Source organism: Numenius arquata, chromosome 8 (genome assembly GCF_964106895.1).
Source record: "Numenius arquata chromosome 8, bNumArq3.hap1.1, whole genome shotgun sequence".
Classification (NCBI taxonomy): domain Eukaryota; kingdom Metazoa; phylum Chordata; class Aves; order Charadriiformes; family Scolopacidae; genus Numenius; species Numenius arquata.
Genome location: NC_133583.1, coordinates 40,856,395 through 40,880,288, shown reverse-complemented (window position 1 = coordinate 40,880,288; position 23,894 = coordinate 40,856,395). Strand labels below are relative to the sequence as shown.

Genomic DNA, 23,894 nt, shown 5'->3' with positions numbered 1-23,894 from the left:
CCTTGCAGTTATCAGTAAGTTAAGAGTTATCTTGAAACTCTTCTTGCTGGTAACTAGTTTTGTTCTTATTTTCAGGATTTCAGTTTTATCATCTTTCTCCTTAATTATGAACTCATTTTCAGCTTTATAAACTCGTTTCAGCATATTCAGTTTCCCTTTGCATATTTATTTTATTTTCTCAATTCTGCACAAGGTAACTTCAAAAACCTGCTGTTCTTTTATTTAAAGATGCTCTTCTACACTGACAGTTCTCACATTTTTTATCACCAAAACTGCTCTTGTGCCTTTTTTCCAGTCCTGTCAAGATCACAGACTAAATGCTCTCAATCCTTTTATGCTACGCTTTACCAAAAGTAAATTTCTAACATTTTGAATTACAGCTAATCTCTTACTCAGTATGCTGAACATCTCTCTTACTCCTTCGTAAAGATTTCTTCATTTGTGCCTGAAAAAAGTTAGCAAGACCATTAATGGTTCAAGCAGCTACTGAATGTAGCCTGCAATTGCTCTAATAGCTAGAACAAGCAGAACCACAAGATATTTTTTAGCATATTATTTGCAGGCATTTAACCTGTTTACATTTCTTGTAACTTCCAATACTAGCTCAATTCTCAAACTTCTTGCTTCCAAATCCTTCCCAAACCTAGCCCCCATATCACTAGCCAGTATTGCGTAAACACGCTATTGTTCTTTTCCCACCTAGTTCCTGCTCTGTCATTCCAGCTAGTTTATTTGTACAAAAATAGTAGAATTAAACTGATTAAGATTTCCTACTATTCTTTCTTTCAGCTATCTTGTTGGAGATGCCCCACCCACTTTGAAATTTGGAAAAAAAAATTCTGAGATATCATAACTGAAACCTTCTACAGAAGAATAGAAAAGAAAAAAAAAAAGAATGAAAAAATGCATAAAATGCATTAAAATTCCTCTTACTTGTGAAACAAAACAAAAGAGGATTTTAAAACATTCTCTTAATACTCTTCACATTATTTTCAGTGTAGGCTTTCAATACATTGTAGACTCTCAAAACTGAAAAAGTTAATATTTAGCAGGTAAGTATTTTTCATTATTAGATCTCCAAATTATTGAAATATATACATAACATCAGTGAAGGCATTACTTCCAGTTAACTATGTAACTGAAGTCCCACATATACTTAAGAGTTTTGCTAAAAGGGCCCTTACTATCATTAAATAAGAAGTGTAAACGAAGGTGTAAAAATGCTAGATGATACTCCCCTTAGTTGGTAGAGTGTTAACCAATGAACTCAGAGGCACATAGGCTTTGTGTAAGAAAACTTTAACGAACTTTTTCTATGGCAATCACATCTTAGTAGCTGTGAACACATTTTGTACATATGTACTAAGAGCTGACAGCTGTTTAATGAGGGTTTGAAAGCTGTGGAAATACCCTTGTAAAAGAGAGGAAATGGAAATCCCCCCCACATCCCATTATTTCTTCAAAAATTTATTTATATAAAATTAAACTTCATCCATGACTCTGATATTAATGTTTAGGAATACGGGAAAATCTTCCTGCATTCCCGATATTTTGTGGAGATCTACAGGCGCCTGCGTTGTTCCAAAAATCTCCTGCTCATAACTATTCTTTCCCAGTAAAAACCTCATCTCTGTTAGTTACATATTGGTTGCTCTATGTTTTTTTGGAATCATTTTTGTATTTCGCAAGACTGGACTAGAAAAGAAAGAAAAGGAAAATGAACGTACATAGTCAAACTAACACCTGCTTCACCCAAATGCTGCAGACAGCTGAGCAGACACATGGAGGCAAGGCTCTTTTCCCTGGCTTGTTCCACTGGTTATGAATGTTCTCAACTTTTTTTCCTTTAGACCTCACCTGCGCTGGAGCAAGTTGCTTTTAGACACTCCTGCTCATAATACAAATATTGTAGTTTAGAGCCACATTACTGCTCAGAGTTTACACTCAGAGAGAAAGGAGAGAAAGAAGAGAAGCAAAAAAGAGTGATGCACAAGTGAGAGGCAAGCAGGAATCTCTGTCCTTCCCCCACGCAGCGGGCCCTGGAAGGAGCGCTGCTGCTTCCGGGAAAGTGTCTTCTGGGTGGGAAGCAATTGTGGAAGCTGTAGCCAATTTCAAAGCTGTAAAGGAAAGAGATGCTTGGGCAGTCAGACTGGAATCACTTGCATACAATCTATTACCAGAGCCAGCACAATTAAGTGTCAACAGGAGATGAAAAGAAAGATGTGTCACTTTCCACAAGCTGTCTCTTTATCTGCAAATGCAGTAGCAGGCTAGAGGTTTTCATCCTAAACTGGGGCAAGCAGAAAAACAGCCTGAAAGACCATTGAAAACCTCAGCTCTTACTCTGCTCTCCAGCCTGCCTTCTTCAGCAGGTGGCCTGGGAGATATGTTGCAGCTGATTAACTGCAACTAAGTTAGGGTATCTCTGGAAATACTGGGGCAGGGTTGGGAATTTGTCATGTAATTTCCAATGGAATATTGCAGCAAATATTTATAGAGTATTGAAATAAACAAACATAAATAATTTGGCACCTTCCAAGATTGTTAAACAAATTAATTCACCAGATATAGTTTTTTAAGCAGAAGTATTGCACTATAAATGCATTTATAATAATTATCTGAGATTCTAATCTGCTCTTCAAATCAGTACGGTGCAAAATGCAATGTCAATGAAGAAACTATTCAACATCCCATTATAATGTCACACATTTCTAATACATTCGTAGTATTGCTCAGAAGCTATTTTCATTGTAATAAATAATTGAGCATTAATTCAGAGCAATTAATACCTTTAAGAAATGTTAATATTTTCATGTGCTGTCTGCATCTTCTGCTAGAAGACTCACAATGCCCTAGGCCCATTTCACAGGCCCTGCTTGGGCTTCCTGTAAAGAATCACCAGTCAAATTTAATTATGCTGTTACTTTTAGTATTTTACAAATACATTGCAGTTTTTGCAGTTTTTTTATTGCAGTTTTTTTTGCAGGTTTTTTTTGCAAAAAAAACCCCTGCAAACTGCATTTGCAGTTTTTTTATTTTACAAATACCTTGCAGTTTAAAATATACCATTTTGATGAACCATCTTGTGGATAAATTCATCCAAGAACAGTGAAGTAAAATGAGCGGTTTCAATGTACGGTAAGCAATTAAAAAAAATAAAATTAGAACAATTATTTTTAAACATCCTCACAGATTTAAAGTACATTGAATTTATCAACTTGTGCTTCCTTAAGTTCACCTATGACACTAAATCCAAAAAATAGTCATGTTGGATTTCTTGCTGAATGTGCTTATTTTAGGGCAGTTGTTGCAATCCAAAATTAGTACTTTATTTAACATCAGCACTTTCTTGAAAACAAATACAAAGTTGATGGTTATTTTTAAGAATTTGCTGCATCACACATTTGTAAAATACAAATAATGCAAGCAAAAATGAAGGAGATGTACCAGGAAACAGAAATCTGATAGAACAAGGAGATCTTCCTATCACCAATAACTAGAAATTGGACCTGCTATTGTTTACTTAAAACATAGGGAAAAGTCTGCTTCCTGTCACTATACATGTATTTTGCTCCATATACAACATGACCCTTGACTTATAACAGACATGAGAGAACTTCTTGGCTTTCATTCAGTTTAGCCATTATAGACCAAACCTGCAGAAGGTTCAGCCAACATCCACACTACTTTAAAAGGATTTGACACATCATCAGAAAAAGAAGAAAATGTGAGTTTCCTTGAATTCTAGAGGGGAAAGTACTTGAATGGCAGAAAAAAAAAAAAGCACAGAAACACTGTTAGATCAGACAATGCTCTATGGACAGTCCTAAACTTTGTCGCTGAGGTGGCACAAAGCAAAACACACAGCTATACAAGTACTCTATCAGCACTACAGTATTCTTTAGGGCTTTTGAAGGCTGAAACCTGCAGTCAGTCCTCAGAGGTCCAGAGCCTTCCCCATAAAGGAAAAAACTGTATATGATTCCCATAAGGTTAAAAATAAATTAAAAAATAAAGACTGGTGTTTAATAAAGGAGCAGTAATCCATGGTTAATTAAGGACAAGGGTCACGATCTGCCATGTCTTAATGTAAATTGGAAAACGATACTACTTACTGGATGACGCTCATTTCTCTGGGTAACCTACGGCAGCTGTGCTTTCAATGCAAACAGTGGGCAGATCAGCAAGTGGTGTTTCTAAAAGGCGTTAACAGGAACTAGAGTTTTTCACCTGTTCATAGGAGAAAAACATTTTGTAATTTGTTATAATTTATTTTTAATTTTCTTCCTGAATCCCTCCAGGTAGCCATTTAGGTCATGGAGGGCTTTCATGTTTTCCACCTCTTGGGAAGCATAATTTTTCCCATTTAAATTTGATGTCCTCCTAGCAGGAGGTAAAAAGGACTCCTGAGTCATCAAATACACAATAAAACAGGAGCTGACAAATTCAGTGTAACTTGAAATGGGAGGAAGATTTCAAAAATAATTGCTTTGAAATTCATTTCACTTTTTTCTTATTTTTAAAAAAAGTGCCACGTTAAAAGTAATTGATTTTTTTCTTTTTGATAGCCCAAGGGAAATTTGTTTTGCTACTGCAGTGCATGGTCGTTCTAATAGCCTGATTCTTCAAATTTCCAATCCTGCTGCCCATCAATCTGCTTCTCTGCAGATTTTCTACAGAACTTTTCACCACCTTCTTCCACTATACCTTCTGCCTACAGGTTCCCTTTCTTCTAGCCTCTCTTGAAATATCTTTGGTAAATTTCCTAGTTCCTTGCCAGTATTTCTTGGTTATGTTTGTTATATCATTATCATTTCCAAGCAGGTGTCTTGTTCTCCCGTTCCTTCCAACCCCATTTTCTTAACTTCGTTCCTACTCATCAGCGCTATTTCTTTTCCAGCTGCTAGTCCCTTAGCACTGTCCTTGTAGGACTGCAGTTCGATGAATTTGCCTCACTCACCTTCTTTATATGCAATTTTAAAATTGTGTAAGCATTAAAATCTTGTAATTATATTAAGATTTTCATTTCATCTCGCTAGCTCATTTTTGGAGGTTCCCCAGAAGTTCCTCAAGCACCTCCCTACCAGCCACTAACCTTGAAGCTTTTCTAGCATTTCCAGATTAGTTACAAGCCCATCCATAACCCTTACTGTCACGTTAATGATATACTGAACTCTGAAGGAATAGTATGGTATCCCATGGCTACCTTCTGCCATGATAAAATACTATAAAATAGTCACTTATTGCATCTGTTTTGTGACAGCTGCATGTTTCTGTAACTTACCAGTTTGTATAGCAACACCTCATCTCTAAACCAACAACTGTTGAACTCCTCTAAAAAAAGGACTCTTCCTTTAGCAAAAGACCTTGGTTCAAACACAGTGTGCCGCAATGCAGGCCCCTTCATTGCATAAGCAAAGTATACTAATTAAAAAGCCTAAAGGCTGGCTTCACTAAAGACACCAAGTTGTTTGGCTGCCTGGATTTTATTCACTTTCAGATGCTGAGACCTTCTTTAAACTCATTATTAAATAAGACCTCCCCAGACGTCCAAAGCTTAGGGATCTTTTTGTTTATTTATTTTGCGTTTGAGTAACTTTGACATTCTTCTAATGAATTCTCAAGCTTAAATTGCCTGCTTGTACTCTTAAATACTAATTATAGGTGAGGTAAAGGCTTTGGCTGATCTTATATTTTAAATAAAAACTATACCAATATATTATTTTCTGACTTTTATTTCTGATTAAAAAAAATGGATTAATTACATGTATTAGTTAACTAAAACTCAGTATAACTGAATAAAAAAAAATGTTCTAAAAATAAAGATTAGGAAAATTGACATATGAAAGTTGAAATATATGCATATAAAGATACCTTAACGAGTGTCATATAATAACTCTCTCAAATATTTGCTTGTACAAAATTTATACTTTGGCAGTGCAGGTCCCTCTGTCTCTGTCCTAAAAAATAAGCAAAGAAAAGTTTCATGAGTTGATCAGGGTGGAAATTTTTTCTCTCAAGCTTCCTGGACCCAATAAGATGAAAGTATTGGTTTTCTTTAACTGCACAGATGTGGTGCATTGCTTATCTACTTCCATACATATTATCATATTTGAGCAAAAGTATTTAAGTGTATGTTTAAAAAACACAAATATGTTTAAGTAATGTTGAGGCAATGATGAACAACCTATTTCTTACAGTTTTATCTGCGTAGGCATCTTAAAGCCATTTTACATCTGAAACCTATTTCATGTCTATATGTTTAAGTCTGTTAATGTTAAAAAACCAAAAAGCTAAATAACTATATCAGTGGAAAGCCTGTTCTCTCCATAATTCCACTTCAGGAATTCTGACCCTGGTTTTGTTGATATCTATTAAATTCTAGAGGCTTTTTAGACCAGATGACTTGCACGGCTTCCTCTTGTTCACCAGCCGCACATAGTCTCTTTGGACCATAGTGCCATCTAGCTTCTCTTTTCCTGACCTCAGTAATTCCATGTAGAATACAATTGTGTGATGTAGCAAAAGGAGGCCGAGGGAGCAAGTGTTAATATAATTGCCGAGGTAGTCTTGACAATTTATCTAGACATACAGCTGAATAAGGGGAAGAAATTACTCAACAAGCCTCTCAATAAACTCCTCTTTGATCATCCCTTCAAAAATGGGAGACAAAAGTATGTATTTTCCTTTGGGATTGGTCTTATTGCTTCCCTCCAAAATGGAAAATCAAGATCCATACTGATGCTCTAGGCAAGTTACCTGTGCTTTTGTGAAAGCTCTGGCACCATACCAATACTAATACACACTTCACAGGACATCAAGGGCGACATGGCTGAATCCTCTCACATTGCTGAAGGCATTTGTCTCTTAACGAAAAATCCCTGCTCTCAAAGGAGGGATATTTGAAAAGACTTGGAAGATTCCCTGGAGTGGTGAGAAAGGAAATAAGCTAGAGAAATATACTTTTCATTCATATGAGGGAGGGAGTTGTGTCTTCTTCCTTTAGTAAAGGCTTTTTTTATGGGAATAGCAGAGCAGACGTTAAATGGTCCAACATAAATCCTTGCAACAGGCTGTGTGAAATGGGAACTCTTTTTGGGTAATGTAATAAAGTAATAAAGTAACACAGGCTGCCCAGGGAGGTCGTGGAGTCCCCTTTTCTGGAGATTTTCAAGACCCGCCTTGATACAGTCCTGAGTAATGTGCTATAGGCAATCCTGCTTTAGCAGCGCAGTTGGACTAGATGATCTCTAGAGGTCCCTTCCAACTCTGACAATTCTGTGATTCCGTGATCCGTGAATGGATTTCCTTGTATACACCTGGAATCTAAGACCCACTCAAAGACACCTGGGTTTCATTTGCTTTTGCAATATATGCAGGACCTACCTATATGGAAATATACAACCAATCCGGTCCCCTTAACAAAGGCATAACCTCATGACAAATGTTGCATTAAAAGAGGAGATAAAAGACCCTTCCACATCTGGGCCTGGCTCACATCCTTGGCAGTTTCTGGTGAGCCAGGGCTATACAAGAATATACAATCTAGTTTTCTTAATTTTTCTTTCTAATTCACTGATATGCTCTTTACTGTTAGGAGAGATATTTCCTGCTGTGTCTCAGGAGCATGGTTCACTTCTGTACACTGCCATCATTACACGAAATTCTCTCTGCTAATGCCCAGTAGTAAAACAGTCGAGTCTTCAAACTCTCACTTCAGACTCAATGCCAAGATAAAGATTTTCCATGAAATTCTACTAATCAACCAAACTTCTTAAATGATTAGGGTATAATAAGGCCTTAATCCCTAAATAATTAACAAACTAATTGTGATTACACTGCCCTTATTTCTTTTCACATAAACCACTCTAAGTCTGTGAAGACAGGAGGATAAACATGCTACTGGGTAGTGGCCATTGTAAAAGACGAGGCTGCAGGCTAGCAGCCCAAAGAGTTCCTCAAGAGCACACAGACACAGCAACCCTCACCCCTGGCAGCACCCACTAGCATCAGACACCTAAAAAGTGGTATTTCAATATAGTACCGCGTAAATGATGGGAATAAGAAACAAAACAATACCGCAGTATTTCTACAGAATTCTCATCTTAAGATAAAAACTTGTATGTGCTATTCTATCCTGATTATGGTGATCAAAATTATTTTCAAATTACAGATAAGATTAACATATAATAAGCTATTTTATTCCTTAGGTTAACATAATATTTATAGTGTTAGATGTTACTAAATGAGGTAATGATTACAAGACCCTTAGTTTTACATGTAGTGGGTTTTTATTTTGGACTATTTTCTCCCCAGGTTGCATCCACACAGATTCCTCAATATGGTTTCCCTAGAACGTTTTTACATTTGGGAAGAAAATTGTTTTATATATTTGTATACTTGTGAGAAAAATGCCTTTTTTTTTTTTTTTTTTAGAATTAAATGAACAATTTTCTCCCAGATCCAAAAGAAAATGGACCAAAGATAGTAACAAAATCTGAAGAAGATACCAGATAACAACTTAAAATTTGTTCTCAGATTTCTGCCCTTACATTCTACAGAAATCACATCATTCTCTGAAAGCATGTATTTTAGTTTCTGGGAAGTCACCCTCTACCTGCCACCCACGAGCTGCAGTCTTGTAAACATGTGTATCCCAGGCATCTTGGCTCTGGTTCCTGGATCAGCTTCTGGACAGTAGAGGTCACCAGCCTCTGCCCCCAGAGAGACCTTGGGAGGCACAGCCAGAAGGCCTGGGGCACCATGTGTTGAACTGCAAAAGGGTATGGGCTTATCTACCTCACCAACACATGCTGCCAAACAAGCTTTCACATGATTTCTTTGATCTCTGACTAATAACTGCATTTTTTTATATTCTTAAATTCGCAAACTCATCTGAAGGGATGTTTGGCAAGGCATAAGAAGTTCTGACAAGTTTTGCTTATCTCAAATGAAGTAAAGCCATAGTTCAAAAGGCTAGGTATTTTTTAATTATATACATATATATGTACATGTAAGTATGTAATTTTCCTTAAATGTTACTAACTCAGAAACAAAATATTTTTCACCTCAAAAACCTCAAAAAGTATTTGTGTTTGGGCTGAGACCAAGCATGGGACACTACCATCTCAAAGATACATTTTTTAGCATAGTATGACTACATTGCAGAAGGGACTATAATTATAATCTTGACATTACCATAACGACCGTGGTTGCTATCAGGTGACAGGTATAATATAGATAATCAGTAGACAGTACAATAGCAATATTTAATGATGCATGAGATAGAAGAAAATTAATTCATGTCTTTAATTCAGCTCAGAGCCATCATTGGTTACATTTGTGTGGGACTTTCCTGATCCTGTTAGCACGTACATAACAGCTACAATGAACAGCAAAGAGCCAAGCGAGATATCTACTGCAGAATCCAGAGAGCTTACATTTACTCATAATATACGAGTAATTTTTGTGTTCCTATTTATCTCTTTTTTTAACATGATGGAGAGTTCTACTGTCTTGTTTTCATACCATGCAAAAAGAAAGAAAAAAAAAGAAAAAGCTGATAGCCACAATTAGAGCTATGAAAAGTGCCTTTGCCTTGAAATCAAACAGTAGTGAGGCTGTTCTTTTGTTTTCCCATGTTGCAGACTCTTTCATTTAATCAGCCTGAGAGAAATAATGTCACAAATCGAAAAAAAAACCCTGATCTAGAGTAAAGGAAGACGCTCTATTGAATGAAAGAGGGACAAATATGCTCACCAGAGGAGCTATTTGCTGCTATAATGTGCAGCTATAATGGCTGGACATTTCAAATCCTGCAAGATTTTACTGCTACATTTATAAAAAAGCATTAGTTGAAAGAGATATTTTATGGAAAAGGACACACCTGCAATGAAGCTATTCCAATAGATAGCAACGAATGAAATGTAACAGAAGACATAGATATGAAGAAGTACTATTCATATAGCTTCACAATATTTCTGGTTATTACTTCTGTGCAAACCTTGCTGCTCCGTTCTCCACACCTACAATGCTGCTACAGCCATTTCACTGAGCCTTAGAATGAAAGATGTGAAGTTTATAAAGAATCACAGAAACAGTGTTCTACAAAATGACATCAAAGTCAGTGTCAGATGCTGTAGGGTGAGAAGAAAGTGCCAGCACTGTGGTACACTGAGGCAAGGCAGACAAAGGGGGCAGAAGAAAACAGGGAGGACATTTCACTGTGACACCTCACCAGAACAAACATGAAGCAAAGTTTGTGTAACACTTTGCAAAACTCTGGTTAATGTTTGATTCTCTCTTTGGCTCTCAAGCTCTCTCTTTCATAGTTTTCTTCTGTTGCTAATGCTCACTTCGTTTTTTTCAGGACATTGCACCTCCATCACATCAATAGCTTCAGAACAGATTGGGACAGATGCAGCTCTTGCCTGACGCGTATCCGCACTTTTAATTCTGCCCTGAGACTGTCACAGGACAGGTGAAGACTCCAGAGAGCCTGAAGACACCTATTAAGAAATTTACATCTGAGATAGCAGATACATGAAGCTATGAATAAAATAACAAGATATCAAAGACATCTCTTCCAGGTATGGTAGTTCCTGTTGTTTCTCCCCCCAGGACTGCATTTCCACTTTCCTCACTCAGCTGCTCTCTGAAATCTCAGGAAAAGAGGGAACAGAAAAGCCAAATCCTGCTGCAGTAATAAAAATACTGCACAGCTATTTTTCACAAATATTAACACCTTCCCTAGTGGCAATATCACAGGCAAACACCACCAGAGTGTCCATTCAGAAAACAGCAAATGTGACAACCACCTACGATATGGCTCTATGATGCCATTTTTCACCAGCAGCTGTTTCACTTTGTAGGGTTGCTCCTGAACACCAGGCGTCTTTGGTCTTAAGTAAAGCTTTTCAATAATAGCAGCTCTGTCTTTGTTCCTTTTGTCTTGGTCCTTGAACCACGGGAGCTGTTTCTGCCCAGTGAGATTATTTCTTTCTTCCTTTGTGTTTCTTTAATAATTAATACTAAATACAGGTTTCATCTGCTGCAACTTCTAAAGCAGCAGGAAAACTTTTGAAGCAGAACATGATCTTACAGAAGTATAGAAAAGAATGCTGAAAAATTTTGGCAGAGGCACATTTCTGTTATTCATTATTTCAACCCGTTGTCCCACAAAGGCATAGTTCAGTATGCTGAAGCCCATGGTGCTACACAGCTCCCTTGTTCAGCTTGAGCTCCCCCTCCAACAGGCAGTTTGCTTTCCTTCCAAACAACTCTCAAAAGCTTGACTCTATACTTGTGATAGGCTTGCTGTGGGGTTGCAGGTTAGATATCCTATAGCTTTCCCTAAACACCACACAGTTAACCTTTCTGGGGTGGTCATTTATGTTTCTTCAGAAACCCAAAGCTTCAGGCCAGAAAGCAGCCACAAATGGTTCTTCTTCAGGATTATTTTGTTTCCAGTTCTTTAATTTCATGCATACCTGCCCAGAATGGGTGTAGGGCAAAAACTGCACAGGAAGTCTTGCCATATTGAACTCATCCCCGATAAACAAACAAGGTGGCTCACAGTCTTAAAGCAGAGCTATTTTCCTTTAAGGTCATGTTTTCCAAGCCAGAAGAGATCTTTAGATCACCTTGTATGGTAACAGATTGGTTTGAATACTTGTATTAGGGTGTGTATTCTGCAGTGAGGTCACTGTTGATGTTAATCATAATGAGCTCTTCAGCTACAAAAGTTTTTTCTCCAGCCTTCAAATGATTTGTGACTTTCTTCTACATTACCCCTGGTTTTTACATAGCCTTAATCAAATGCAAGTATCTGTAAATACAGCCACAGCATTTGTCCACTACTCTACACAGGAAAAAACCCACCTTCAAAACCTACTCAGCCTTAAGTAGAAATTTCAACTGTGTGGGATCTGTCCCCCAGTTCTTAAGTCTTAGTTTACATTTGTCTCCCAAAACTTACACTGCTCAAGGAGTCATGTCCTGATCAGCAGGATCAAGTACTTTTCCCTTGGTGAAGGAAATTACAGAAAATACTGAAGAAAGGGAAAAAGAAAGAAAGAAAATAGACTATTACCCTGGTAAAATGATGACAGTGCATGGGAAGGATTGACATAAAAGAGCAAAAAAAAGTAGCTTTCTTAGAAGTTAAACAGTCACGAGAAAAGCTATTTTCGCTGCCATTTGGGAAGGGGACTTCTGAATTTAAAGAATACTGCAATAATCTAGTTATGTGATTTAAGATGAAATAGAAAGCTAAAGTATATGTTGTCACTTTTTTCTTTAATGAAATGCTACACTTAAACGTCTTCATTTGAAAATAATCTGTATGTGGGTTTTTTTAAAAATAGCATCAATTTGGTAGTTAGAAAAAAAAGGTTCACAGCGTGCTTATGGCTGACTGAATCTAGAGGTTAGCTAAGATATTATCCCTGCCTATAAGTCCAGCAATGCTTTTGAATGCACTCTCCATAAGAACTGCTGATGCAATTTATACGTTTAGTCTTTTTTGATTCCAGAGGTTAAAGAAAATCTGCTGGTGTATGGAATGCTTTGTTAAAAGAAGAAATTGAGAATACAATTGCATGGTTTTATTTATTAAGAAAAGCATCAAATTCTGTTTCTTCACATAGATAAAGAATCAAATAATTTGAGATGATTTATGTCATCATAATCCCAGGCCTCTTTTGGCTTTCAGACTTTCCTCTGTGTTGTTTCTCAGGATCACACTGTCAGTGCCCCTGCCCTGCTATCTTTATCTCCTCTTGTCGTATTTTCCCAGCTTCACTTTGCTGCCTGTATTTTTTTATGCACCTTTGTTTAGGGCAATGATTGTCCAGTGGCGGAGGCCCATATTATTGTAGCTACCTGATTCCACATAGCAGCTCAATGGCTTTTTACAACTATCTTACATTAAGCGTAACTTCAAAAGACTTAATCTGAACTATAACTTCATTAACACCTCTCCAAGCAATTTTCACAAATAACCTTATTTTAGGGTCTTATTCTAAGGCATCACAATTTTACCTTCAAAGAGCAGGTCCCACACATGTTTCAGCATGGGCAAACCACAAACTGAGAGGCAGATTCACTTAGGCCGTAATGGCTGTTTTCAAGCCACGCCAGTATAACTGGCCACAATTCATCCAGCCTATTACAAACTCCTAGCTGCTCATTTCCAGAAGCCCTGAGAAAACAGCAAAGGAATAGGCACCTATTGCACGTGAACAACACAGCTGATCTGCACTACTGGATAACAAATCCAATGTTTTAATGAGATCACACCCCTCATCTAATACACGTGGAGCCGGCTGACCAGCCGGTCTAGGCCGTGCTCATACAACTTGCTTGGCACAACACCAGACAAAAGGAGAACCTCGCCTGAATTGCTGACGGGATTTCCCACCATCTTCATTTACAGCTCTTGAAAGATTGTTTGGTTGAGACATTTTAAAGGACAATTGGCAACATATCCCTTGCATCTGTAAATTAGTTGAGCATGACAGAAATTCATCATGAAGAAAAGTCACCACTAAACTAGCAGCGGACACATTTGAATCAGCTGTAAAAGTAAAGCATAGATGCCAGAAACCGAGAGTCAGATCAGTTTTCTCAACCAAGAAGCAGTACCACAGAGCCAGGAGAAGTTGAGCAAAGCCGAGCTTCCATCGCAATTTACCAAGGAGTATTTACAATGTGGAAATGAATATGGCTGTAGAACAAGGCATACAGGACTTTTCTGAGCAGTAATTTCTCAGAGAAACTAATCTTAAATTGACACAATTACTCTTTCTTAATTACTTTAAATTCAAATTATTTTCTGTGTAATGTTATTTACGTCACCTGAGTATATTAAAACAGTCAAAGATTTACAGTCAGATGTAATTACATCAAACTTTCCAAGGGATTTCCAGCTGTTCTCTGGAATTAATGCATAGCATAAGGATAGCTGACTGGAGTTTTGTATATGATAGCATTTTTACACGTTTACATTTAAAACATAGTCTATATAAAATACAGGCATTTCAGATTTAACTTGCATGCTATTTTACAAGGGAAGAAGCCCAGAAGTTCAAGTTATCTGATATTTGGACATTGAATTCTGAAACAGGTTATTGCTTTAATTCCAGACTAACATGTTCCATAGCCAAAACGAGGGGAGGGGTTGTACTCTATTTTTTTTTCATTTTAAAGTTTGTTCTTTGCTTATGGCTCCAGTACTAAGCTTTACCAAGCGTCTTCAGTTCCTTTAGCCATGGTGGGAAGTGGCGATGTGCACCCTTCTGTGGGTTCCAGCTTAAGGATTACTTTATAGTAAAACAGTGTCTTAATCCTGGGTGGTCCTTGGTTTACCTGTATTTTGGCAGCGATCCAGAATATTTTCCAGAATTGGTATAGGTGTGGTTGGAACAGTTTTCCTCCTCCATTTGCTGCCCAAAGCTAGTAAAAGCAGTCACTGTAATATGATGAGAGATTACAACAAGGATATAGTGGCTCCTCCACTCTCCAAGATACGTGCACAGTGTTGATAAAAATAAATCTTGCATATCTTGTACGTTTGTGTTTCCTTGCTAGCCCTTCCCATCTTTCTGATGCTGTCACTCAGTGGCACACTGTCTCTCACACTCTCTCCAAGATGGAAGAAGAAGGTCTCTGTAAGCCTCAGACTCAAGGAAACTGCTCTTACTTTTCCACAGGTCTTTGTAAGTGGCTAAAGCTGTTTTCAAAATGTTGAGACATTTTCAGGATGTCACGATAATGTCGGATTTTTTTTCCTTTTGAGGCCTTAGTTCCTTGTCTTTGCCAAATCCTCACCTCAAGAAGAATCTTTGTTGTGACAATGGCAAATTTTTTTTTATTTAGAAAAATAAAATATTGATGTGGGGATTTCAGATATATCACTGTACCACAGATCCCTATCCGGTCTTAGACTTGGGAAAAAAAATGAAATTCTTCCCTTCCTCTTAAAGCAATTTCTGTTGAAACTCAAACCCCATCAGATAAGATAAGAAAAGCGTGGAGCATTCCAAAATATGGCCATAGGGCATTTTATATTATACCCATCGTATTTGTCTCTTTCTTGTTATTGTCCCATCATTCAAATATCCTCATTAGAGCTGCCAAGCTCATATTAATACCTGTCACCCAGTGCAACAAACTCCTGTTGTGAAGATCTTTCCTATGTTCCCATATGCTCATTCTTCTTCTCAAGGTAGCACAATTTAGGTGATACTGCTCGTGGATGCCCATGGATTCAGAAAACAACTACCTTCTTCCAGTCCTTTGTGCCAAAAGGCAAACAGAGCGCTAAATATCATCACCACAAGAACAACAGCAACAACGTGTGAAAAGAGGAAGGAGGTGGTCAAGCAACAGAAAAGGAAACACAGGTGTTTTAGGTCCATTCCTGGGAGGAATGAGGCTGCAGCACTCACCACCACAGTTTGTTTCCCTTGCCACCCTACGTGCGAGGAGCTGTCGCCTTTCCAAATGCCACACAGAATCTGTCATTTTATATTTAGCAGAGACTGTGAAATCGCACTTCAGCAATAACGTATTTAATATAAACACAATAAACTGGTAACCGAACAGGTGACAGGTTAGATGGACAACACTGGTCTCCATATTGCATTGTATTTTATCAAGTGCGTTACCACAGGCAGAAGTCTTGTCAAAACAGGCCTTATATAAAGAGCTTTCAAAACAAAATATCCAAACCAGATCACCACAAAGATGTGTTTTTCTTAACAACAGTTTCCATAGACAGCAGCATCCAGAGGTTTGCCAGGGGAAAGCTGAAGGAAGGTGTTGTGTGGACCACAGAGACTAGGTGACCTGGGGGAAAGGAAGATGTTCCTGGTGGAGGTGTGTGTGTGTGGGGGGTGTGTGTGTGTAATGAGACACTTGCCAGTTCTTCACAAAGTGAACTTTTGTGGTCAGTGAGCTTACTTCAAAGAATTACTTCAAATGCTGAAGGAATTACAAAGATTTTCTAAAAACAAACTTGCAGTAAGTCTCAAAAAGAGCTGTCTGGGTGCCTGACTCATATTGAAATCTTTAAAGCATAACAACAGTTACATACGTTGCCATATTTACCGGTTATCCCAGATTTCTGTATTTGGCTGCAGTCCTGGCCGGCTCCCGGGGGCGGGCGGCTGCCGTCGGGGGGAGCGGAGCTGAGGGGGCGGTCAGGGCCGGGCTGCGGGCAGGCAGGAGGCTCCAGCCCAGTGCCCGTCCCGCTGTCCCGGAAAAGCCGCCAGGGCTGCCTATCGGTGCGGTGAAAGAGGGAAAGAGCTGCGTGGGGTCAGAAAGGCGCAACAGGAGAACGTATAAAGCGAGGATCGGGCCTTGCGAAGGGGCGGGCGGCCCGGCTCCCCTCCCCGATGGGAGGTGATCGCCGGCGGGAGCGGCCTGAGGGGACGCCGCTGTTCCCGCCCGCCCGCCCGGCGCGTGACGGGCCCGCGGGCGCCCCCAGGCGGCAGGGCGGGGGCCGCGGGCCGCCCTCGCACGCGCTGGGCCGCGGCCCCTCAGCGCGGCGCGGCGGCGGCGCTGGCGCTGCCCACCGTCCCCCGGCGCCGCGGCAGCTGCGGGCAGGGCGGGGCGGCGGCGGCGGAGCCAGCGGCAGCGGCGGGGCGCGGGGCGGCGGCGGGGCCCTCGCCGCGGGGCAGGACGGAGCGGGCCGCCCGGCGGAACTCCTCGCTGCGCCATGTGTAGAGCAAGGGGTTGAGGGCCGAGAGGGAGCACAGGAGCAGCCAGCTGGCGGCCTGCAGCGCAGGCGGCGCCGGGCGCAGGAAGAAGCCCAGGAGACTGACCCACACCAGGGGCTGGGTGCCCAGGAGGAAGACGCAGCAGAGCAGCAGGACGGAGACGCTGCTGAGGCGGCGCTGGGCGCGGCGGGGCGGCGGCGGGGCGGCGGGGAAGGGTAGCTGGTGGAGGAGGTGGAAGTTGAGGACGCTGACCCGCTTGGCGCTGCCCCGCACCCGCCGCACGATGCCGAGGTAGCAGTGGAGCAGCAGCGCGGTCTGGCCCAGCACGGCCAGGGCGAGGAGCAGGGCGGTGTAGCGAGAGCTGCCGTCCGTCTGCCGCGGGGGCGGCTGCTGGCCAGAGCCCGGGGTCCAGAGCCCGGGCAGCAGCGGGACGAGGAGCAGGGCGAGGGCCCAGGAGAGCCCGATCATGCAGCCCGTGTGTCTCCGTTGGTAGAGGGCCTGGTACACGCTGGGCAGCTTGGTGATGAGCACGTACCTGTTGAAGGCCACCAGCAGGTGAGAGGCCAGGGAGACGGTGAGGCCGAGGCCGAGGAGCCCCCCTCGAAGCAGCCGGTACTCCGCCGAACGAAGGGAGGAGGAGTTGGGAGGCAGCAGCCCCAGCACAGCCTCCTGGGGCATCCACAGGGCACACACGCTTAGATCTGCAGCACAGCCGTTCACAATGAAGGCATTGCTGGTTGTCTGTAGCTTCTTGAAGGAGAAGACTAAGTAGATGACCATCACATTGGATAAAGTCCCTGAGATAGCTAAGACTGCGTAGAGCAGCGACAGGAAGATGCGGGTCCCGGAGGAGTCCTCCCAGAGCAGCAGCAGAGGCGAGCTAGCACTCCAGGAAGAGGCGTTGGGCATCTCGGTGTATGCAGCTCAATTTTGACTTCTCCCTGTAAATCCCATCCTTGTCTGGGTCAGAAGATCCTGCTGCAGGAGTCTCCCACCAAGCACAAGGGAGGATGTGCAGCTGAGGGACTCCGAGGCAGGTTTCAGTCATACAAGCTGCAAGGTCCAGAAAACGCAGTTCGCAGTAACGATCCAGAGAACAGCAATGTCCAAGGCAGGTAGGTAGCAAGAGATCCCACAGACTGTAGCTAGAGAAGGTGGGTCCATAGGGAGCAGATAGCTGTTAGCAGACGGGAGCACAACTGAGGATTCTGTAGCTGTGAAAATGCCAAAAGCAGCAGCACCTTGCAATCAGCAGCAGAAACGGCAGCAACTGATACAAAGCTTTGCAGTTTCTCCTGTGCCACAGTACGTACACTGTATATCATTCCAGGAAGATTCAGCCCTTCCACTCTTCATGAATTATTCAGCAGATTTTCAACTTGTTAAATCAAGGAAAAAAAAAAAAAAAATCCAAACCCTATCATGCTCCAGAAATACTGCAACTACAGTCTGACTCTCTCCTCTGCCTTACCAGTTTCCTGCTTCTAACTCATTTACACAACTTTCATTTGCAGCAGGCTTTCAAACCAGTATCAGTCACTTCTGTCTGAAATACAATCCATTTACTGTAGAAACTCCTCTGCTAGATACTCACTTAAACTGATTTTTTTCTGATCTTATTTTTGTTAAGAGAAAGTGCACTATGCTTCTGCAAGCTTGAAGTTAATTTTAGAACTGGTCTATAATAACAATATAATTTCCAAATGAAATCTTTCAAACATGATACACAGATCCCTAGTAAGACAGTACTTCTTGAGGAAGCTGGTCCTCAGTCTATACATTCTATATTTCTTCATAAAAGTCAGCCTGTCTCAGCCTGCAGGAAGTCCTGCATCACCAACCTGCCAGAGGTGAATGCTGGTGTCAGTGAGTACACAGACAAAACAGAATCACACAATCTTCTTGGTTGGAAGGGACCTTTGAGATCATCGAGTCCAACCAACAAAAAAAAAAAAGAAAAACAACAACAACAACAACAACAAACACAAAAAAAAAAAAAAACACCACAACAAAACACAACACCAAACACCAAAACAAACACCCACAACCACACACCACATCCACCCACAAACAGACACAAACCAACAATCTCGAATCAGTGTAGCGCACCAAACGGTCTCGCACCAAAATTAATTCAGAGCACAAGTTTCCGCAGAGGTGAATGACACGTTCTTGGCCAGACTAAAAACTGGTTGAAGAGTGGGGCTTAACACTCCCTTCCCAAATGGAGAAGAGTTAGTAGTGGGATTCTCTCAGTAATTCTACAGTGCTTTACTCAATCACGGACAAAATGTTAACTCTCCTTACCCTGGAAAAGATTTAATAAGGAACTGAGTAAGGACTTACATTTCCTCTCAAAAGCTTTCTAGAAAATTATTAATTTTGTGGTGAGTTTAGAAGAAAAGCTGCTTTTACAGGTTGGTTATATGTAGGCTATAGAACTAAGCAATCTCAGCTTGTAAGGTATGGCCTGTATATTGATCAGAGATATTTTTGTAAGGTGTTTTTAGATATCGTTAAACTCACAATGCTAACAAATGACAATACAAAAATAATATATTAGGATGTAATTATAGTTACAATATAAATTCTTTAAGATAATGAAGTTGTGTGGGTCAATGGATTATTTTGTTGCCACATAGCACATCTTTTGATAGAAGGGCTCATGTTTGCAAATGACAGGACTATTGATCCAAATGTGGATTTGTTACAAATATGATTATCTATGTTCTTTTTTAATTAATTAGCTTGCTCATGTGCTTAAGGTTAAAGACATACCCGAGTGATTTACTTGATCAGGCCCTTAATTACCATATTTTTTGCCTGCTGCACTTTACAGTGTAGATCTAATCAAGTGTCAAACCTTTTGAGGCCTTTCATTGTTTAGCTGTCAGTAGAGAACAGTTATTATAGAAACTAAAATCCTCCTCTTTCTGCAGTACTGTAATTGAAAAATATTCTCTAAATCTGTAACAAGAAATATCTCCCTCACCAAAAAGCTTCATAAAGCATACTTTAAAGAGATTATTAACAGTTTCATAAGGCATTAGCCACACAATCATAGGCCCAGTAGAGACCTCTAGATTTATTTAGTCCATCCTTACATGTTTATCAAACCTCTTTTTAAAGACCTCATGTGCTACAGCTTGTTCTCCCAAAACAAAGATATATATTTATATAGGAAGCAACAGAAATGGTAAAGTTCAAGGATAAATGAACAGAGGATATGAAACAAATTTCAGGATATTTCTTAAAAGCTAAAAGATTCTAAAGACCTCCCTGGTCTTTCGCTGTCCCCAAATTTGTTGTTGTTAAGAAGCTGATTGTTACAGAACACTGGCTATATTTATCATTTATTTTTAAGAACAAAAAATAAGTTGTACATTATCTGGCATTTATTGTATTTCATATAATAAATCAATCAAAGTTAAGTCTAGAAAAAGGCTAAGGGAGAGGTTGATGCCTACGTACTAGAAACTTTTTAAATAGTTGTTCTTCCTTTATATTTACCCTACACATCCAAATCAACATCCCTTAATTGTCTGAATCTAGTGGCAGAAGCCTTTTATCATGTTTTTAGATTAGACTGTCACTAGAATTTGGGCAACTTCTAAAGCATCCGCTCTATTTCTGGCTTTGCTGTTCCTTTAGAGTGGCTGTGTAACAGTTACATACTGTCCGCATTGTCTTCTGCGGTACAGACTTACCTGACAGGAATGTTAAGCACCGTGGATAAATAATCATGCAATACAACAAATTTGCTGAAAATCAGCAGCTGAGTTAAACAGTGTTAGAACCACTTGTGACTAGTTTTAACTGAAGGAAGGATAAAAAGCTAAATGAAAGCATGATATTTTAGGTTCTTATGGACAAAGACCCTGCTGTTAGTGAGACTAAGACCTGTTGCACATGCAAAAAAGCATGAGAAGACTAGCTAGAGAGAACAGTTATGGAAGATACCCATCATACTAATGTCTTTTTGCAATGTCATCTTGTTTATAAATATATTACATGCTTTAGAACAAGGTAATTTGGAAGAGCTACTCTTCAATTGGAGATCTAATCATATTAGTTTACATCAAAAGATCCAAGTAAGAAAAGCCAAGAAACAAGGAAGCTAGCTGATATAGGCATTTTATTATCAATTAGCTGCACATATATATATATCTACATTTCAAAATTAAACAATATTTTATTAAGGAAAACTATTTATAACAAAGTACATGACAAAATTCTTTATAAGAGGTAGAATTACCTTACCATTAATCTATAATTCATATACAGTATATTGTATATATATGCACACACATATGCTACCTCGTGTGTGTATATGTTACATATACACAGTTGTGAAAAAAGTACAGTATTGCATGTAAATTTTATTAAGTGATTTATATAGCTGCTCTCAGTATTGCTTATTAACACTTTCAGTACAACTTCCCAGAGCAATTTGTGATCTGATCTTAAAAAAATGATGTGGCACTTTATCTTAACTTCAGTTGCAAAGCAAATATAGGGTATTCACAGGTTTTCAGGAACAAAGACTGACAATTCAACCAAATTTTATTTTCAAGTTGCCCTTGATATTGGAAAAACTCATAGGTAACAAATCTGTTTTGGTTTTGTCTTCAAAATTAGCGAAAAATCAAGTCCTCACAGCTGCTTCCATTTTTTGTGGAGTTCTGAAAATTTTACATGTGATCTCTAACACTTCACTGTAACACCACTTCATTCTAAGTCTTATTCCTAACCACACCTGATTAAACTATACATTAAAGAGCATCTTTACTATTGACAAAAACATTCTGTGATACAGGATACATTAGCTGTGTGTTTAACAATAGTTTTCAAATTAAAAAGTTTATGAAGCATCCAACTGATAAGTGAAAATTTTATACTTCTAACATTTACTTCAGTATGTTGTGCTAATGAAACTGTACACTTATGGCCAAATGTAGGTTAAAGACATGTAAGTATGCAGCACTGCCAAATTCGTTGTACATACACATTCTTAAACAATCTGCCTTCATTTCTGCAGTATATATTGCATAGCAAAATTTAACATTCTACATTGAAAAGAAAAAAAGTTAAAACGTTCCTTTAAGACAAATTGAAAGAAAGCCTTAATTGTTCAGTTGAATCATCTGATAAATTACTTTTTCTTTGCAATGGAAGATGTAAGTTACATTACATCTCAACAAGTATTTTCCCTTTTTTTTTCTGTTCATAGTGTTTCCTTATGAAACATTAGCAGCTGAAAGTGGAAACCAGTCTATGCATCAAGAGATTTCAGTTGATAGTGTGGTAACTAGTCTCTCACTAGTTCGGCTTCCATTAAGTTACCAGAAGACCAACTAGTGAAAAAGTAATTACATTAGGCTTTTAGCAATAATGATGGACCCACAAAACAAGAAAAACATCTTGTTCATAAAAAAATTTTCATCTTTGATAAACGTGTAAAAATTCTTTAAAATACACATTTTTGTAGCAAAGAAGTGAACAATACTAAATTAAAATATATTCTATTCTTTACATAATTTTTATATATATTGCTTATCAAAATATTCTCTTAATACATATTTTAACACTGTACACAAGTTAATAAATGTCTTAATGAAACTCATTAGAAATATATTCAAGCTGTCTCAGCATTAAAAATTTAAATCTGTATATAACATGGGGTAAAATAATTTCCATAAATTCAACATCAGTGCATCTGCAGTAGTCATTAACAAGAGATTTCTGACTGTTAAGAAGTCTCCTCTTGGTGTTATGGTTTTAATATGTCTTGTATTGAAGATTCCTCCTCTGAGTAAGCATCTTCCTTCCTTAAATTCTTCTCTTTCATGAAGGACGTTGATTTTAAGAGCTCAACAGGTTTCACCAAAGCAGCAAAGCTTTAGTACTGAACATACTCAGACTGAAGGGACTGTGCAGAGAAGAAAAAATGATTAATCACTGGGGAGGTTACACTTGTATATAATACGCATTTTGCACTTAAAGATAAGGAGTAGAGGAAGGACAGAAAGAAGAAAAATAAACAGTTGGATCTGTATTTCTGCATAGGTAAAGATTAATAAAATAGGAGAAACTCAGAAACTGCATACAGCAAAGTCCATCAACTTTCCTGTATCTACACTTACTCTTCCAAACCAAATTTTAGAGATTATTGAAGCAAGTGTTACAAGAGGATTGGATTTGGGGTTGTTTTGGTAAAAAGAAAATATTACAAGTTACAAACACCACCTTAAAACAATACCTTAAAAATGTGTTGGAAAAACATACAATTGCAGTTACTATAATTGAATTGTTTCCACTTAGCCTGAATGAGAATCAAAGTGCTACTGTAGAAAATACAGCATACTTTAGATGTTGATTCAGGTAATGACATAGGAAACATATATGGTGTACCTTATTACTAAGAAAAAAGCTACAGCAGTACAATTATGCACATGAAGAAGTTTATGTATGATTACTAAAACCAGATGAAAATGAAGCACTGCAAATGGTTTATCTGGATTAGCAAGTAGTTAGTATAATTAAGAAGAAAGCATAACCTGGTCTACTCTATTTATTTACATTTCTGGTTATATGGAAGTCTAAGGTTTTATTATAAAGTAATTAATCAGTTTAGACAGCATCCAAACATTTTAATACCTCCTATACAGAGGCATTCAGGAAGTCATTCTGATGAATAAAAAGTCTTATCTGAGAGCGTTCTTCACTGTACTAGTATGGTTATAAACAAACAGCAAATAAAAAAGCCAAACCATATTTTAAAACTGCATCAGTTCATCACAATTAGAGAGAAGTACTGGAGAACAACATGAATCCCAAGAAAGCTCAGAACCTTGGAATCTTCTCTTCCATTTTCCCACTATTCCTAACTAGTCACTATAGAAATTGTCTTTGGCATCCATAGTGAAACGTATTAGTAAAAGTGCATAATATATATAAATCTTTAGAGCTCTAACTAATATCACAAAATCACTTTTTGTCTACATCTTAAGTCTCTGTGGAAATTTCCAAAGTTGTCTTTTAAATGCATTTTCACTTCTTGAAGATTTGAGACCGTTTGGATATTCTTTCCAAGGTTGAAAAAGAAGTGCTGTCAGCATACAAAGATTTTAATTCCACTGACTAAAAAGGGTCTGGTTTTAGTACTGAATAGAT

The 23,894-nt window shown here is 38.9% G+C and overlaps 2 protein-coding genes across 2 annotated transcripts in view; both read right to left on the bottom strand.

Annotated features, from left to right (window-relative positions):
• Positions 1 to 16,541: 16,541 nt before the first annotated feature.
• On the bottom strand, positions 16,542 to 17,630 carry GPR88 (G protein-coupled receptor 88). Its single transcript, XM_074152564.1, has one exon. It carries the CDS (start codon positions 17,628 to 17,630, stop codon positions 16,542 to 16,544), a length of 1,089 nt encoding a protein of 362 aa, XP_074008665.1.
• A 3,210-nt stretch (positions 17,631 to 20,840) lies between these two features.
• Positions 20,841 to 23,894, bottom strand: part of CDC14A (cell division cycle 14A) — a 63,301-nt gene continuing 60,247 nt past the window's right edge. Inside the window, 1 exon segment of the mRNA XM_074151552.1 lies at positions 20,841 to 22,650. Within this exon segment, the coding sequence (XP_074007653.1) occupies positions 22,621 to 22,650 (30 nt within the window). The 3' untranslated portion in view covers positions 20,841 to 22,620.

Bases quoted from the DNA above. Each gene is read 5' to 3' on its own strand.
- GPR88 (XM_074152564.1), bottom strand. From the start codon at position 17,630: ATGCCCAACGCCTCTTCCTGGAGTGCTAGCTCGCCTCTGCTGCTGCTC.